Genomic DNA, 18,945 nt, shown 5'->3' with positions numbered 1-18,945 from the left:
AATCAGCAGTAATTAGCAACGTCTGCTGTGCTGTCACAGGATGTGGGGCCAATAGGAAGACCTACAGCAATGGGAGGATGGTCACCATCGCCATGCCACCCTCGGGGACGCCGGTGCCCTGCTCCTGCTGCCATCAGGGGCAGCTCAAGCCCTGTGCCACCCCCTAGCCAACATCATTCCCATCCCTCATCCCTCCCCCAGCAGTCAGGACCCCCCCCCCGATACGCCCTCCTTCCCCCCCCAGAACAATACCTCCCCATGCTGTTTTGATGTGCGGCACAAAGCCGGGAGAGCTTTCCATGTAACATGATAAAAGCAAGTCCCCAGCCAGCACAATTATTTGATAATTCTCCCTTAACACCCATCAAATTAAAGCAATGTCCAAGGGCTGCCTGAAGTGGCACTGATAGGTATTAAACTTTAATGAGATTTAATGGCACTGCCCTACTTTTTAAGCGCTTGGGCCTACATTTATGAACATTTAATTTCCCGGGCCCTGACCTCTTTTTCTCCGCCGGCACAGCTGGATCCTGTTAGCACGGCCGACCCCGACCCCACACCTCGGGGCGATGTGGGGCTGAGATCCATCCCAGGGTGCTGCAGGGCGATGCCAAGGGGAGCCTGGGAGGCACAGGCAGATGTGATTCACCAGCAGCGAGAGCAGCCAAATTTATGGAATAACTTAATTAATTTGCTCCCGGAACGATATTACACCACGGGTCAGATTGGCTTAGGGCTGCTGTGGTGAGGGTTTGGCTCTCATCATGCTGCTTGATTGCATTTCGGAACCTCCGGTTGGGTGAAACTGCCTGCAAAGCCATCACTGCCTGCCAGCCCGCTGCATGGGGACAAATCCCGACCCCAACCCCCAAATAACCCTTGGAGCCATGGCAGCCTGGCCCTGCAGTGCTGCTCCAGTTTGTTGCTGCCCTCTAGTGTGTATAGGATAGGCCATCCCCACTGTCACTTGTCCCCATGCTCAAATGCCCCCTGGGTCACACGGTGGCCCCCAAACTGCAGATGCAAGATGGGCACAGGTGAGCGCTGTACATCGCCTCTTGCACCGAACCTGTGGCCCAGAGCAAATTAGGGACACCCCAATAAGGGTACATCAAAAGCTTCATGCTGGGGAAAGCCCAGCACTGTGCAGCAACACAGCAACAGAGCTGTCCCATCGCTGGCCCCAAACCCTCCCCACAACCCCAGCCCCGAACGCACGGAATGCAAAGGCAGGGCAATAAAAGGGAGCGTTATCAAGTCCCAGCAGAGCCAAGAGCCCGCACCGAGCTGGGGAGGAAAGCAGAAAGGAGGGAGAGGAGGGGAAAAGAAAAAAGAAAAAAAAAGCCCACCCTTAACCCCGAGATCACTTATCATTCAGGCTGCATCACGCATCTTGAAAGTGCAGACACAAAAATGTAATGTCATAACATTCGCAGTTCAATAACCTTTGCTTCACGAGACGGCTTGAACTGTCAGAGGAGCTGGAAGGTAAATATTTCAGCGCACAGGCACTGAATGCAAAGGCGTGGGGAGGGAGAGCTGGGAGGCGCGGGCGGCCTCGGCTTTCCCATCTCGCCTCGACACGTTAAAATATCCCCCACCGTAAATCCCGGCCGGCGCTGGGGAAAGGCCGCAGCGCGGATAAAATACGAGCAGATATAAAGCCAGACACCTTTATTGTTCTGCAAAGTCTTCCAACAAGTGATGAATCCACAGCTTGACCCTAACCCATCATATTGTTATACGGGGGAAACAAAGCTGGAGCCGACAGCCATGGCTGGAATGGGGCGGGATGCTGTGGCCCCACGGCGACAGCGAGCAGCTGGGGACGGGCACTGGCTTCATCTGATCTCTGTGTCGCCAAAATAACCCACTGCCCTTCCGGGGAGCAGGATGGAGGCCAGCCCTCCCCAGCCAGCCCCCCCCAACCAGCCCCCCCCAACCAGCCCCCTCCAGAGGCACGAATTCCCCGCAGCTGGGATTAATGGCAGCAACCCTAGCGAACGCAGAGCCTGTGGGTTAAAATGGGGATGGCCATGCTGTGGCTGCAGGGGTCAGAGCAGCGGAGAACCGTAAGGGGTGAGAGGACATGAACCTAAAGGTGGAAAATCATAGAATGGCCTGGGTTGAAAAGGACCACAATGATCATCTGGTTCCAACCCCCCTGCTACGTGCAGGGTCACCAATCAGCAGACCAGGCTGCCCAGAGCCACATGCAGCCTGGCCTTGAATGCCTGCAGGGATGGGGCATCCACAACCTCCTTGGGCAACCTGTGCCAGTGCCTCACCACTGGAAAATCCCTAAAGAGGCTGGAAGCTGGGAAGTGGCTGGCTGCCCTCACAGCAGCAGCATCCTGAGTGTCCACAGGGGGTGGCACAGTGCGCAGCAGCACTGCTTACACACACCACCCAGGTCCCTTTGGGTTGCACAGACCCCCTCCCATGCTGCACAACACGACACAACCGGAGACAACCACAGATGCCCTCCCACAGGCTTCACCCACCCCGCTGCTGCTCCGCACCCCAGGACACCCAGCAGCGTGCCCGCAGAGCTCAGACACCCCACCTACAACCCCCACGACCCGCAGCGCTGCCGCTCCGTTCTGCCGCTCTGCCCCGAGGAGCCAACAAACGGTTTGACAGCAGCGAGGAGCGGTTCAACGGCACCGAGGAACGGTTCAACAGCCTCCACCCCACGTAGGGCGAGCGGCAACAGGCAGCGTCGCACCCTCCCCGAAACACCTGCTAGGCCGTGCTGGCAACGGGCGCGCGCCCGGGGCGGGCGGGATGAGAGGCGGTGGGGAGCGCGCCAGAGCCCGCAGCAAGAAGCAGCATGTCTGCCTCTTGGCAGCACAACAGAGAGCAGGTGACAAGCACGCCGGCGTTCGCTTTATTACAGGAAGCGAGCGCACAAGCATCTGACTGCGCTCTGCCCGCGGGATCCCCCCCCCCCTCCTATGGTTAACCCCGCCATCCCCGGCGGCACGCGCGCCCCTGGTTTGGTGCATCCCCCCTCTCCCTCCCCGTGCTCCGACCCAGTTTTACAGGACGTGTAATTTTGCTTGTTCCATAAGTATTGCTCTGGGTGTGCGTAAAAGGCTTGCGGCCCTCCTGAGTGCTCAGTTGGCTAGCGGGTGGTGCTGCCCCACTGCACGCCCCGATGCCAGAATGACGTGTCTCAGTGCCAATGGGGTTGCTTCATTCCCCCTCTGTTGCCCAGCTTTTGAGGTTTGGAGGCTCTGAGCCCCAGGAGCCAAGCTCACCACACCAGGCACAGCCCCAGCTCACCCCCCACGATGGCTCTTGCATCTCACCTGCATTCTTCCCACTGGGTCTGGGGTTGGCAGAGAGCTCTCAGAGAATGGAGGTGCGCCTGGGGGTGGGCAGCCCACCCTCCCTTCCTGGGGAAGTGGCACCCCCATCCCATCCATCCTACCCCATCCTAGGCCATCCAATACTTATCCCACCCCATCGTTCTGGAGGCACCGTGCCCTCTGCTTGCAGCACATCTGTCCCCATCCCTGGCACAGGGACCCCTCCCACACAATAGGTCCCCGCACTGCACGCTGCAGTCAGGGCCAAGCAGATCTCAGTGTTGTAAATACACACATATGTGTCTACACACGGGCGCGCACAAACATTTCTCCTCTGCAAACACTCCCCAAGACAACAAAATGAGCTGGCGCTGCCTCCCCTGCACTCACTCCCGCGCCGACCCGTTCCTCTGACACAGCAATTAGAAGCAGACATTAATATTTAAATATCACCAGTACAGGAGAAGGGAAATCAAATAAAAACGCTGCCACGCACTGTGCCGGCCCATCAAGCCCTCTGTGCTGGAGACAGGAGGGCGCCAGGGGAAACACGTCCTGTGGGTGCCTGGGGACACAAGTGGCTTCGGTGGGTGGTACAGAGCTGAGGACATGGGGGCTCTGGGGCTGCCCACCTGCTTGGAGAGGGATTAGAGCCACCAACCCTTCCGGAGAGAGGAAGAAGAGGAAGCAAGGAGCAAAAGGGTGGTGGTGAGAGAGCTGGGGGCATGCTTCTGCTTTGAACTGGATGGCCTCAAACTTCCCCAGCACACGGGAGTGCAGGGGCATGAGCCTGCTCCCGCACCAGAGGGGGCGATGCCAAAAGCAGAACCCCTTTTTGCAGACCAAGCAAGGAGGTGGTGAGCAAATGGTGAGCAGGCAGCAAGGAAACTGCAGTGCTGCTGGGGGCGAAAGCAGCTTGGCACCTCCCACCCCCCCCCGAAGACACCCGTACGGCCCCGCTGGTGTTAAGAGGCTGTGCTGGAGCAGCAAAGAGGATTTACTGCTAAACGCAAGGGGCTTTAGCGGCAATAACTTTCCCTCCTCTTGACTTAAATGGATTTTAAACTTCAAAAAGGATAGAGGGGGCAGGCTGCCAAGCAGTGGGGCCTTGCCAAAGGGCCGACCCTGCGGGCGTTGGGGGGCCGTGAGCAGAGCAAAACGGCCGAGGCAGATGAGGGGAGGCAGATAAGGGCAGGGGGGTGGGAGCCGTGCCGCCCGCTCTTGCAGAAGCCCCGCGATAAGGCGGCTGCTCTTATCGGCACGGGTGCATTGCGGTTGTGCTTCCTCCCGCGCTGTTCCGCAAACGGGGTGCTGGGAAAAGAGGGGGTTGGATGCAAAGCAATGGTACAGGCTCCCCTCTCAACCTCCAGCAAGGGAAGCCAGGGCACGGAAAGTGCTATTTCAAGGGCAATCCCCTTGGCAGGCTTCCCGGAGCGGTCACACAGGAACACGCGGACTCGTGTGCAGTGCCAAGCTTTGTCCCTGCTGCCCCCCCACAGGGCCTCGCTGCCCTTCGCTCCTCTGGCACCTCTTGCCAGCCCCCAAACCTGCCCCGTGACCCCCCCCAGGGGCACCCAGCCCTTTTGGAATGCCCGTAGCCCTGCGCATGATGCTGGCACCAAGGGTTCCTATGGCACCAGGGAGTCACTGTGGCACTGAGGAGTCTCTATGGCACCTGGTTCACATCCTCCCCCACTTCGATCACTATGGGGGGACTCAAGAACAGAGAAAGGCCATACCCCGAAGTTCAAGCTGCAGGCTGCCATGCCAAACCCTGCATTTGGAGCTGTTTCACCCCACGGTGACAAGGAGCACAGCCACTGGGAAAGAGTGATCGGAAGGAGCGGGAAGAAAGGGGATTGAAAACAACCCCGTCCTGAGCTCTCCCCACCCCCCCCCCCCCAAAACCTGCAGCCCCATTCCAGGTGCTAGCATTGTCAGCAAGCGATAAAATGTTCTGGTTGCTGAGCTGCATGTCCCGCTGCACCCTCCCTCGTACCTCTCCCCGAGACGGCAGGAGCCCTGGCCCCCCGCCAAAGCCACTGTCTCCACTGTAATTCTCCCTGCCCCAGAGCCAACACACACACACACACACACATACACACACACACTCACCACCACCCCCTCCCTCCCTGAAAAAGCCCAGGGTGTGTGCACACACCCGCACACATATCTTGCACCCCCAGCGTGCAAACAGCCTCTGAGCACACACAGCCGGCAGCTGCAAGCGCATCGCTTGCAAAGTGCTTCCAAAGCCCCCCCCCTTTTCTCTTCCCCCCTTCCCAAAAACACCCCCCTGGCACTGCGCAGCAGCCGCCGGCACCGGCCACGCCACCGTTTGCCATCGTTCCACCCAACACCTACCCACAAGGTTATACAAACACGCTGCCAAGCACACACGGCCTCGCGCACGCTTGCCTCACACGCACACAGCCCCGCGGGGGCACACCCACAAACCACACAGGCTTCACCCATCTGCTCACACACGCGCACGCGCAAAAAAGAAAGAGGAGCTGCCTGCTCTTCCCGTTGCATTCTCCCTCCATTAACTTCTGCAGCAGAATTCCTGCCGCTCAGCCTGGCGCCCACCTGCTGCAATGCGCACCCACCTGCTGCAGCTCCTCCGGGTGTCGCCGCAGCAGGAAGGCTGCATGGAGGAAGGCAGGCTGCTTTCAGGACGCAGCGGGCACTCGTTAGGGGACACGGAGGACAGCCGGGCGCTGGCACCCGCCATGCAAAGCAGGCAATGGGATGGGGCAGAAGGAAGGCGCCCTGGCCATTAACCAGCTGGGAGCCGGCGCGGCGATCCGCCAGGCCTCGGGGCAAAGGGCAAGGCAGGGGTGGAAGAGCAAGGATGGAGGCGAGCAGATAAACACGCCGGGAGACGATGAGCCGAGAGATGGGCGAGACGCAGAGGCCGTGACCTCACCCTGCGGAGCGGGAGAGGCAGCAGCACGCCTTGGCCGGGCTCCCCGGGTAGAAGCGGATGGTTGGGTTAGCAAAACCCTCTGCAACCGATGAATAACGCAAGAGCTGCTGTGTGGGTAAACTGAAGCACGGCGAGGTGAGCAGCGCGATGCTACAGTTGTTGGCAGGGCTGAGCTTGCAGCCCTCTGTGTCCCTATACCCCACCACCACGCTGTCCCCTTGCCCTCGCACTCTGACATGGGGTTGTGGTGACCTCGGTGACATTGCAGGACACGGGGAGCCAGACCCAAGCACAACACTCAGCCCCAAAGCCAACACCACGGCCTGAGCCCCACAGTGGGGTCTGAGCACAGCACTGAGCCCTGAGCCCTACATTAGGGTCTGAGTACAGCACTGAGCCCTAAAACTCACACTGGGATCTGAGCACAACATTGAGCCCTCAGCCCCACACTGGGGTCTGAGCATAGTTCTGGGCCCTGAGGTGCCGAGCCCCAAACACTGAGCCTCATACCAGGGTCTCAGCACAGCCCCAAACCCTGGGCCCCACACTGGGGTCTGAGCACAACACCAAGCCCTAAAACTCACATTGGGATCTGAGCACAACATTGAGCCCTCAGCCCCACACTGGGGTCTGATCACAGCACTGAACTCTAAGCCCCACACTGGGCTCTGAGCACAATGCTGAGCCCTAAACCCCAAACCTTAAACCCTACACTGGGGTCTGAGCACAGTGCTGAGCCCTAAACCCCAAACCTTAAACCCTACACTGGGGTCTGAGCACAGTGCTGAGCCCTAAACCCCAAACCTTAAACCCTACACTGGGGTCTGAGCACGCTGCCAGACCCTGAGTCCCACACCGGGCTCTGAGCCCAACGCTGAGCCCCGAACCCAAACCCTTTGCCCCACACTGGGCTCGGCGCCCCACACCCAGCCCTAAACCCACCTCCCAGCCCCACCTCCAGGCTCCTCTAACCCAAACCACGCGCACCCACCGCACCCCACGCAGCACCCACGACCCCCCCCACGTCGCACCAACCCACCCATCGGGACCCCCCCCCCACCCCTTCCCCAAGCCTCCCCATCGCAGCCCCGAGGCCTCCATGCAACCTCACCCCCCCCCTCCCCTCCTCCCGGGGCAGCGCTGCCCCAAGCGGGGTCCCGTCGGCACTCACCCAGCGGCCGCGCCGTCCACCGAGGGCCGCGCTCCTCCATGGGCTGCGCGCTGCGTGTGTGTGTATGCAGAGCCCAGCAGAGCCCAGCAGAGCCGAGCCGTGCCTCCCCCGCCGCTTCCTGCTTCCCTCGGCGCCCGCCCGCCGCCCCGGGAGCCGCACGGCTGGAGCGTGACTCACCGGGGGCCGGGCCGGGCAGGGCAGGGCCCGAGGGGGCGGGAGGGGGGAGGCCCCGGCTGGCACTGAACGGCGGCCACGGAGGGGAGGTGGGGGCACAGCCGGGGGAAAGGAGCCCCCCCTAGGGGTGGGCAGCACCGGAGGGGGTGGGAAACCCCGCTTTGGGGTATGGGGGGGGGGGGAGGAAGTGAAAATGGGAAGGGAGCAGTGCGCAAAGGGGGTCCCCGTGTCATATTGAGTGTCCGTCACATCGGTGGTACCCATCACATCAGTGGTCCCCATGTCATATTGGAGGTACCCATCACATCAGTGGTCCCCATGTCATACTGGGGGTACCCATCACATCGGTGGCACCCATGTCATATTGGGGGTACCCAACACATCAGGGGTACCCATCGCAACGGTGGTCCCCCATATCGTGGTGGTAGTGCTCATCACATCAGTGGTACCCATCACATTGGTGGTCCCCATATCATACTGGTAGTGCCCGTCACATCGGTGGCACCCATCGCAATGGTGGTCCCCCATACTGTGCTGGTAGTGCTCATCACATTAGTGGCACCCATCGCAATGGTGGTCCCCATGTCATATTTGTAGTGCCCATCCCATCAGTGGTACCACCACATTGGTGCTCCCCATATCATATTGGGGGTACCCAACACACCAGTAATACCTAACGCATCGCTGGTGCCCATCACAATGATGCTCCCCCATATCATGTTGGTAGTGCCCACCATATCAGTGATACCCAGCACACTGGTGGTCCCCATATCACACTGGTGGTCCCCATATTGGTGGTGCCCTTCACATCAGAGGTACCATCACGCTGGTGGTCTCCATATCACATATCATACTGGGGACACCCCTATTAGATTGGTGGTACCCAACGCATGGCTGGTACCCATATCACACTGGTGGTCCCTATGTCATGTTGGTGGTACCCAACACGTCAGTGGTGCCCATTACATCAGTGGTCACCATATCATATTGGTGGTACCCAACACATTGGCGGTGCCCATCGCAACAGTTTTCCCCCATATCACGTTGGTACAGCTCATCACATCACTGGCATCCATCACATCAGTGGCAGCATCACACTGGGGGTCCCCATATCACATTGGGGGATACCCATCACATCTGTGGCACGCAACACATTGCTGGAACCATCACACTGGTGGTCCCCACATCATACTGGGGGTACCCATCATATCCATGGTGCCCATTACATCAGTAGTCCCCCAGTGCCCATCATATTGATGGTACCCAACACAACAGTGGTGCCCCTATCATGCTGGTGGTACCCACCACATCAATGGTACCCATCCCATCGGTGGTACCCATCACATCAGCAGTGCCCACCGTGTCAGTGAAGCCCACCACCTCTCAGCACTTTCTCTGATCTCCTTCCTGTTGTATTTTAAATTTTTACAGCACTCTTTTTAAAGAACACGGAGGAACAAATGCCCTTATCAGCAATTCTCACAAGGTATAAAGAGTCGCTTTTATCTCGCTGCCTTTACTAATCTAGAGCGAGCCGATGCCTGTTAATTTTTTAATTTTCCTAGTGAATGCATTTGTGGCTTTGTCAGCATCCATATACACACGCACACACAAACCCACTCTATCGGCACATGCGTGTTCCCAAAAATGGCCTGGGTTTGGGGAACATCCATTCCTGCTTTGCACCTCCCGTTGTCAGATCCCTGTTTCCCAGTCCCTCTCACTTTGTCAAACCCAAAGAATCCGGGCAGGGTGGGTTTAACATCCCCACGGGGGCTGTCACCTGCATCCTACGCCAGTGGCCAGGAACGCTTGGGCTCTGCGCTCATTGCTGGTGGCACCGGGAGGGGACCGCTGTGATGAGCACAGCTCTGCTTTTGCAACCACAAAGCAGTTTCATCTACATTGTAAAGTGCTATGTGTCACACGAAGCTCACCAGGACACCCTGGGACGTGCCACCACCTGGGGACACGACAGTGCTTTGGGGACACCGAGCAGACAGGAGTGGCTGAGGATTCCTGCACCGATATGTCACTGTCACCACACCAGTGGGGGCACAGGGGGGGGTTCATCCCCATCCCTACCGGGCAGGAAGGGTGAGTGCAGGCTGCCCACACGCCGAGCCTGGGGCTGGGAACGCCAGCACCCGGCCACAGCGTGCAGATGAGATGTGGCAGGCGTGTAACAAGCCATTAGTCACTGTCACCTTTGCCCGGCAGCCACTGGCAGGGTAATAAATCCAACGCTGACTCCAGCAGGCCCGTTCCAGGCCACAGCTCCCAGCTTGCCTCCTTGCGCCGGGCTGTGAGCAGCTTGCAAATGCAGCCTGCACCCTCTGGGGACGCAGCGCTGGGGCTGTGGCACGGCTGTCCCTGGCCCCCCCAGTGCTTGGGGCTGGGCTGGGGGCACAGCATCTCCCTGGGAGACTTGGAGTTGGCTCCCTGCCTGCTGCACCAGGCTGTCCCCAGCGCTAGGAGATGGCATTGGTTGTGGCTGCCTGATCAAAGCAGCATGGCACGGCGCAGCAGGGCACGGCACGGCACAGCACGGCGCAGCATGGCCTGTCTGGACAGCCCAGCAAACCAGCCAGTCCTGGGAGGCGGCAGGCGGGAAGCACGCATCGTGATGCCTCTCCCAAAAATGCTGTAGCTCCTGACGGACGAGGCAGCCGAGTCCTAGGAGCTGCAGCCCTGCCCAGCCCTGTGGGTCCCCCCTGGCCCCCAGCAGGTCCTGCCCAATGCTGTGGCTCTCCCTGGCGCCCGTGGATTGACTCACTGCCCCGGGGACAGCGGTGCCGCTGGGTCACCTCCCCATCTTCTCATACCCAAAACCACCGGGTGCACTCCCGCTGTCGCCAACAGGGGACAGCCCCTGGGGACCCCCTGCAGCACCGCAGCACCTACTTGTGGCTCCAGCGTCCGTTCCCTCTGCATCCAAAGCCGTCCGCTGGTTGCGCTCAGGGCCGATGTCCGTCCCTGGGCTCTCCCTGGTGCTCAGCACCCGGTGCCGGGGCTCGGTGCCTTGCTTTGCAGCGTGCGTCTCGAGGGCAGACGATGACACCTGGAAGAGAAGCAGCACAGGGACTCAGTGCCTTCTCCCGCTCCCCCACCCCAAAAGCAAAGGGCCAAGCGGGGGCACAGACACGCACACAGGATGCTTTTGTTTTGCTGCCGGCAGATGCACGTGGCCGGCATGGGGCTGCAGCTGGATCCGGGCACTGCTTCCAGCACAGCCAGACAAGAAAGGCTCTGGGGGGAGAGGGTGGGGGGGGGGGGAAGGGGGGGCCATGAATCAAAGCGGCGTCCCCTCGCCGGCGAGCAGCAGCTGGCTGGGTCGGCTGCTACCGATTACTCAACCGGGCAGTGTTTACTCGAGATCAACAATTCCCCCTTGCCTTTCCTGCTGGCTCCGGGCAGGCGAATGTACCGCGCGGTGGGGATGGGCTTTCCACACCCCAACTGCCAAGCAGATTTTACAGCCCTTAAAAAGGGAGATATGTTGCTTTTTAGCTCTCTTTAGGGCTGCCCGTGCCCACGCTTGGCTCGCTGGTCGTGCCCATGCCCAAACCACCCAGCTCCCCGCAGCTCCCAGCCCACGGCTGTTGGATCTGTCACCCTCCTGCTCAGCGTGCACACAGAGCACAGCTCGTGCTGTCAGCAGTGCTGTTCATCTTTCATCAAGTGACAGCGAGGAGGCAGAGCATCCCAGCCCCAAGCTGGACGCAGCACGGTTATTTTCGCCTCTGGAAGAGATGCGTGAACAAAAAAGATCCCTGGGATGGATGCACAGTACCAACAAAGCAGTCCCCAGGATGTTGAGTCCGTGCAGCTGCAACAAAGCGCCCTGGGCTGCTGCATCCAACAGAACATCCCTGGGATGCTGCGCCAGTGCAGCCCCGCAGCACAGGAACCCCCCCACTCCCCATCCAGGGACCGGGGTTGCAGAAGGAAAAGGGTTGACACTGATCCAGTCCTTCTCAGGATTAGTCCTATAAACCTGGAGAGCCTAAGTGAGATGGATGGCACATGAATTTTGCTGGGAAGCCCTCAGACTCAATGAGCCACACATGCGAGCAGCCGTATAAATTTACCGCTCGCTTCCTGGAAAGGTTTAATTTATGGAATCCATATGGCAGCGCCGCGCAACCGCGAGCACTCGGCGCATCCCGTGAGCCCTCAAGTGGCTCCAGCTGGCGGAGTGCCACCCCGGCCACCTCCACACGGCTGTGGGGTGCTCCTTTCCACCCCACAGGAGCAGATGGCAGTGCCAACGCTGGGAGCACAGCCCCAGGGTGCAGCCCCTACCTGTGGGCAAGGGAAAGGGTTGGGGCGCGCGTTGACACCTACAGCGACTCGTCATTAATTAGCATTAATCAGCCCTGGTCGCGTGTCACAGCAGCACTGAGCAACGCGCAACGGGGGAGCAACAGATATGGGGTCAGCTGGGCAGCCCCAATCCCTTCTTTTCCATCAGGGGGTGTTGAGATGCAAAGAGATGCAGATGGGTTCTGCAAGGCAGCCAGGATCCCCAGTTGGGGTCTGTGCCCCCCTAGCACCCCCAGGGAGGAGCCAGGGTGAATATTGAGGCACACGGGCCTCCCCCATGCTTTAAGTTCACCCCGTGCTATCTGTCAGCAAATCATCCCCGGTTACACAGATAAGGAATAATTGATGCAAAGGAGCCATCTGTTTGCGAGCATGGAATATCTGCTCAATTAGGAGGGATCTGTCCACCCAGATAAAGCATCCTCAGAGGGGGGCCGTGTCCTCAAAGCCTCACTCCCAATTAGGGCTGAGCCGGGTGCTCCCCTGTTTGCAGCACCCTGAGGTGCTGGGCAGAGCGAGAGCACAAAATCCCAAATATCTGACCTGGGAGCTGATCCCATAACACAGAGCAGCCGTGCCACAGCCCCAGGCCTGCGGCGAGGTGACATCGACATGACATTGCTACGTGACGTTATTAACACAGAAAGAATTGAGCTGTCAGGCAGGCGGCGGCCGCTCGCCCTGAGCAATCACTGCCCTATTAATACCTGCCCAGGGGAGAGGGGCAGGCAGCAGGGCAGAAGGCAAAAGTGGGGAGAAAAGGCTCAAAGCAGAGCCAGGGGAGCGATGCTCAGCGCTGGGCACAGCATCCCTACGTCCCTCCTTCCCCTGCACCGGCCAAGGGATCGCTGCTTCTGCACCCATCACTGGGTACCCACAGGTTTTGGGATGGTTGCTGGGGTAGGAAAGCAAAGGTGTGCACAGGTCCCATAGCCTGGAAAGCAGAGGGTTTTCCCCTAAAAGCACAGCCTTGCTGCACGGTCCCCCCATGGGGGTGGGACGTGGCAAGGCACCACGGTGCCCACCAGCCCCCGCTGCTGTGTTTCAAGTTTCTGAGCCGTGTTTGCTCGCAGAAAGTTGGAACCTGCAATTACAACCGTGATAACCCGTAATTAAAAAGAGGAAGGAGAAAAATAAATTAAAAAAAGAAAGAAAGAAAGAAACAAAAAGCTCCAGAGGGAGCTGATGGCATTAACCCTTCTCGTGTTGGGGATGTGCCCAAGCCACGTGGCCCCCACGCACTGGCACTGCTGGGATGCAGGGAACATGGGGTGATGCTGAGCATCCCGACAGCAGTCAGCATCCCAACCCACCACACCCCCGTGTCATGGGCTCCCTGTGTGGCACGGCACAGCGCCCGCGTGGGCACAGCGGCGGCTGCACCGTGTGTCACCACGGGGCTGTGGTTACCACCGGGATCCCACACAATCTGCTCGTGTTCACCCTGCGGGACCCCGAGGAACACAGCCTGACCCCAGTGCCAACCTCCATCCCACGGGACCCCACGGCGTGGCCCTGCGGTGTGCCCCCCTTCCACCCCCCCCCCGGCCTGGTGACATGATCGCACCCGACGTCACCGCAGAGATGGTGACAGTGAGCTAACGAGCTGCAGGCAGCAATTTGGGTTATATATACTCCCATAGCGATGGCGGCTAATTGCCCCAGAGCGCAGCGGGGTTGGGGCACTGGGGGGGGGGGGGGAAGGATGGGAGTCCGGCATGCACTCAGCCCCCACCCCAGGGCATCACCCAAGGCTGGGGGGGGTGCAGGCATCGCCCCATCCCTCCCCTAGCTATTCTAGCCCGGCTTTGCTCCCAACCCTAAGCGGCTTTACCTAAAGCTGCCGTCCCAGCCTGTCCCAGCCAGCGGCCCTAAGGAGCTTTCATCCCCTCATTAAGGGGTTTGGGGCCGAGGGGCGCAGCACCCAGCACACCCCCCCACCCTCCCCCCACCTCCAACCAGCTGCTTGGGGACACAGGGGCGGGCGGAGGGGGGTCCCATTGTGGCAGCCCCCAGCCCTGCACGGCAGCTGCCAGGCGAGGTGGCGGGCGCGCAGATGCGGCCCCGCGCAGCCTAAATTGTTTGCCAGCTTCCTCGGGGCAGCACAATGGGGGCCGCGCAGGCGGATCCGGGGTCAGGGGTGAGAACAGCAATAAGTGGTTTATGCCTTTTGTGAAGAGGCTGAACTGACAGCTCAGTGGATTAACAAAGACGTCCTCTGTTCCCGGGCAGGTCATGTGGAAAGCACTGAGACGACCCCTGTCACTTCTTTTTTTTGCAAGAGCAGACATTTGTTCGCGAGCGAGCGGGGAGGTGATGGAGGGGGTGGCGGAGGGGGGGGTGGCCGCCCGCTGCAGGCTTCCTCCAGCCTTGCTGCTGCTGCTGCTGCTGCCTGCCCTGGCCAAGCCCCGTCCCTTCCACGGCCCCGATTTCCTCGGTTTTCTCAGGTCATGGGATTTGCCATTTGGCAGAGATGCTGCTGCTGCAGCCCCACTGCAGCTCAAGCTGTACGTGCATGGTGGGAGCCCGGTGCAGCCCCGACCAGAAGGACACGCAGCTCTGTCAGTTCTCTCTGCCCAGGGAAACTGAGGCAAGGACACCACCACCACCACTCCCAGCACTGGCAGCAGAGCTGTGTGCACGGGGACACCCACAAACCCACAAGGATGTGCCCAAGGCTGTGCTGCGCACTGACCTCACAGCCATCATCAGGCTTCAAAAAGAACAGATGAAATAAGGCCGCTCCTTCCCGGGCACTCCGCTTATCCCCCCTGATCCCCAGCTGTCCCTGCAGCTTCCATCTTGCCTTGAGTACAACCTGTGTCTCCGGGGGACCCAAATTCTGCATCCACCCACCCTGTGCAGGGCAGAAACCCTTTGGGAAGTTCTGCTGCTCTGCTCACTCCCACCCTCCTCATCACAGGCACACCACAGGGACACGGCAGCACCGTACTCACTCACCTCTGCCTGCAGTGCTGTCCCATCCCCGTGGGCACATGGCACTCCCCAAGCCCTATATACCCGCCCATGCTGCCCAAAGGGGCTTTTCACCCTGGAAAACCCCTCCTGCCCCACAGCAGCTCATGTTTGTTGGGACATTCCCAAAAACACACCAATCCCGTTGCACACAGGCATGGCATCCTGATCAAACCTCCCCAGGGACAAGGGGATGTGGGGTGGCTTTGGGCGTACGGCAGCATCCCAGCGCCACCCAGTAGGACCTCATTAGGACACCACTGGGACACCAAATGGGGACACCTCTCCCGGTGTCCTGGGGGGAACACAGGCAGGGCAGGATGCCCACAGATGGGTGCCGTGCAGCCGTGCCCAGGGGCCACACCGTCAGCATTAAAGACTCAGTGCCCCCTATCCTCCATTCTCATCCGGCTGCACTGCTCAGCCTGCTGTTCCCAGCTCCCTCCTGCCATCTAAAGACAGACTTACAGCGAGCTGCACATTAAACACACACCCACCTGCAAGGGAGACCTGAAGGCAAGCTAACACCTGTGGTGTGCCCTCAGCATGGCACTGAGCACCCCAGCACACACCCAGCCCCTGGGTAGGGCTCTGCAGGCACCCAGTCCCCTGCTGTCCCCAGTTATGGAGGATTGGAGAGCAGGAAGCAGGAGGAATAAAAGGCAGGGAGGAAAGATTCTGCCCCTCAAAAGCAGGCAGGGAGGATGGGGGAAGCCCAGGGCAAAGGGTCCCCATTAGGGTGCACGGGGGCCCCCGACTCGGTGTGCTGATGCATTGCAAAGGGTCACAGATCCCTGCTCAGGTCAGCAGGGAAGGGAGCCAAGGAGGCTTTCCGCCTGCCGGGCCTGCTCCCACCAAGCAATTTATGGCCAAGACTTTGCAACAGGCTGAGTAATTAGTGCTGGGAGGGGAAAAGGCTGAATCAGCACCCAGCAATCAGCACCGAGGGGATGGGGCTACAAGAGTGGGGACTGCACGGCCCTGAGCTGGGGGGGCTGCGGGACTGATCCAGCATGCAGCTCAGCATCCCACCCCAAAAAATAGCCCCCTGGCTGTGGACCAAGAACCTCCAACAGTTGTTCCCCAAAGGTGTGGTTTTGGAAGCACTCTAGCAAGCTGCTCCCTACTCAAAAAAGCTCCCATCCTGCTTGTTCGAACAGGAGCAGCCCTCTGCTTCTTTCTTTGCATTCTGGAAAGAGATATTGCAGCATCAGGATGCTTAAGATCCAGGGATCCCTAAGCGCAGGGATCCCCAAGCCCAGGGGTGCTTGAACCATGGGATGTTCGAGTCCCAGGATGCCCAAGGCCAAGGTTCCCCAAGCCCAAGGATGCTTGAACCCCAGGATGCTGGGGAGCCCCTACCAGCCGTGCCCAGCAGCTGTGGGGCATTCGCAGCTGCAATCGATGCACACGGTTGGGAGGAGCAGTGCTGGCTGCCTCCTGCCTCCGTCTGCTGCCTGGTTTTACGAGGGCCATTTCCAAGAGGTCGCTGGAAATAGATTTTTATCACCTCGAGATAAATATCGTTTATGATGACATTACTGCTCCGAGCGGCTGCAGGGAGGCGGGAGGATGAGGTGGGCAGGCAGCACCCGCATCACAGCCCCCAGCCCCATCCTTATCCCCATAGGTTTGGGCAGCGCTGAGTCCCTACACCATCCATCTGCCTGGGCAGCACGAGCAGAGGGAGCCGCGCCATTAGCCCCACGCACCATTAAGCACTTAAAAAGCCATTGGGAGACACTGCACCATTAGGTGACAAGCGAGCTGGGAGGGGACGGATGCGCAGGCAGCAGGAATCCAAGCAGAGGGCAGGGAGTCTCATCATGCTACCCAAAGGATGTCCCACGAGCCCCCCCAGGAGCGATGCCTGCGGAGGGGCAGCAAACACAGCGTTGGGAAACCAGGGGCTTTCAGGCTGACGCATCGCTTGTGCAGCCAGCAGGCACCTCCCCAGAGGGACTTTTCACCAGGGCCACGCTCACAGCAAACCATACAATTCCTCTGGGCTCCTCCAGGCCAGGGATGGTGCCAGCACGGAGGTGCAGAGCAAAACCCAAACGCAGGGCTGAGGATGGCAAACTCACGACAGCAGTGGCACCACTCCCAGCACGGCTCCCAGCCCAGCAGGGCTGGCAGGAGGACGGCAGCCAAGCGGTGCCCACAAGGAGCCGCCTTTGGAAAAGGGCACGGTGATGGGCAGGGGGCCAACAGCCACCCTGCAACCCACAGCCCGGCCACACACAGAGCTGGAGCCGCCCGCCTCAGGGCCAACAATCGCCCCTTTCAGTGGGCATCCAGCATCAGGACCGTGCAAAGCCCCGGGGAAGAGCAGAGCCTGAGGCTGGGGTGGTGGCACAAAGCCTGCAATGCGAGGCACAGAGCAACCCTCGCCCGCAGGCAAAGCGAGCAGCAGTGCCAGCCTGCACCAGGAACCCCATCTGCTCCTTTTGGGGCACTCTGCGTCCTGCCCCCAGCCCATCTCTCTCCAATACCATATACAGCACCCCAACCCCATTACAGATCGTCCCTGCTGCAGCAATGCCCCGCTGGGAAATGGGGTTTGTCCCCACCACCACTCCGTGGCTCCTGGCACAGAGGAGCCAGAGCAGAGCCAGAGCTCTGTTGACAGGGTCATGGTGACCCTTCTGTCCCAAAGCCCAGTGCTGTGGCTTGGCCAGCTCCATCCCAGCCTCCATGGAGGGACTGCAGCAGTGGGGGGTTGGAAGGGATGCTCCTGAAACAGGTCCACCAGAAACAGGCATCCCCTGGGGTACAGCATCCCTTGGGGTACAGCATCCCTTGGGGTACAGCATCCTTTAGGGACAAGCATCCTTTGGAGATCAGCATCCTTTGGAGATCAGCGACCCTCAGGGACTGACATCCTTGGGGTCCAGAATCCCTTGGGGATCAGCATCCTTTGGGGGTTCAGCACCCTTTGGAACCTCAGCATCTCCCACCTCATCCCCTGCCTCAAGCAAGGTGCTGAGAAGGAAGCTTTATCCTCCCACCACAACAACAACAACAAACAAACCCAAACAAGGATTATGCTGCCCACGGAACCAGAGAAACACCCCCAGCCCCTTCGCCCCCCCCCCCCCCCCCCCTTCAATCACCCCGGAACAGATCCAAAAAACTCAACCACACCAGCAGCACTTTGCAAACTTTGCAGCAAGTTCACAACAGCTCAGGGTTACCACAAGGACCCCCACTGCCACGCTGCCCCCATGCATTCCAACCCACGTGTCCCGTCCCCCCCCCCCCACCAACAAATCCATGTCCCCAAGCACACCGATGGGCACGCAACAAGTCCTGAGCAGGGGATAGGGGGGAGCACATCCTTCTCCCCCCAGTGCCCACACTGGGGGGTGTGGAGCCCCCCCAAACCCTTCTGTAGGGCCAAGGGCCACCTGGCGTGTCACCTACCTGCGTGGCACAGCCGGAGGGGACGAGCAGTGACCCCGTGGCGGCAGCGGAGCAGGGAGGAGGCACGGCTGCATGCACACAAATCTGGAGCTGCCGGGGAGAGCCGGGCGAGAGGGAGGGGAAGTGGGGGGTGAGGAGGGGGGGGGGGGGAGGCAGGGAAATTAATAAGGAAGGGGGGGGGGGGGGGGGGAAAAGGCAATGTGCCCCCTCCTTGCAGTGACTCCCCCCCCTCCAGCCCCGGGGGGGCTCGACAAGGTGCCTGTGGGGTGGCTGGGGAGGATGGAGGGGGGGGGGGATCAAAGGCTGGCGGGGGGGTCTGGGCAGCCAGCGCTGCCTGCCACAACAAAGAGCCAGACACAACAAAAGCAGCATATGGCCAGAGCCGCGCGGGGCTGTAAATTAAACATAAAGGGAAGATTAGATAATTAATGAGCGCTCCCGGGCCGGCTTGATGGGGAGGGGGCTGCCTGCAGGGGGGGGGGGAGCCCTGCGCCCCTCACAGAGCCCTGGGCATGGAGGGGGGGGGGGGTCCTGGGGGGGCACCTGTTGGGAGGGAGCTGCAGCCTCACCAGCTGCTCCGGGCGCAGCCTAAGAGGATTAGAGGAGGCTGCCCGCCCCCAAAAGGCCCT

The 18,945-nt window shown here is 60.2% G+C and overlaps 1 protein-coding gene across 1 annotated transcript in view; it reads right to left on the bottom strand.

Moving 5' to 3' along the window:
* The window catches only part of LOC125699428 (genetic suppressor element 1-like), an 85,210-nt gene that overhangs the window by 49,832 nt on the left and 16,433 nt on the right, over positions 1–18,945 (bottom strand). The window contains exon 2 of the mRNA XM_048958954.1: positions 10,493–10,649. Coding sequence (XP_048814911.1) covers positions 10,493–10,649 — 157 coding nt within the window. The remainder of the gene's footprint in view (positions 1–10,492; positions 10,650–18,945) is intronic.

Source organism: Lagopus muta, chromosome 12 (assembly GCF_023343835.1).
Source record: "Lagopus muta isolate bLagMut1 chromosome 12, bLagMut1 primary, whole genome shotgun sequence".
In the NCBI taxonomy this organism is placed as follows: domain Eukaryota; kingdom Metazoa; phylum Chordata; class Aves; order Galliformes; family Phasianidae; genus Lagopus; species Lagopus muta.
Note: the sequence above shows the minus strand (reverse complement) of the source record. Positions and strands in the feature narration are given on the sequence as shown.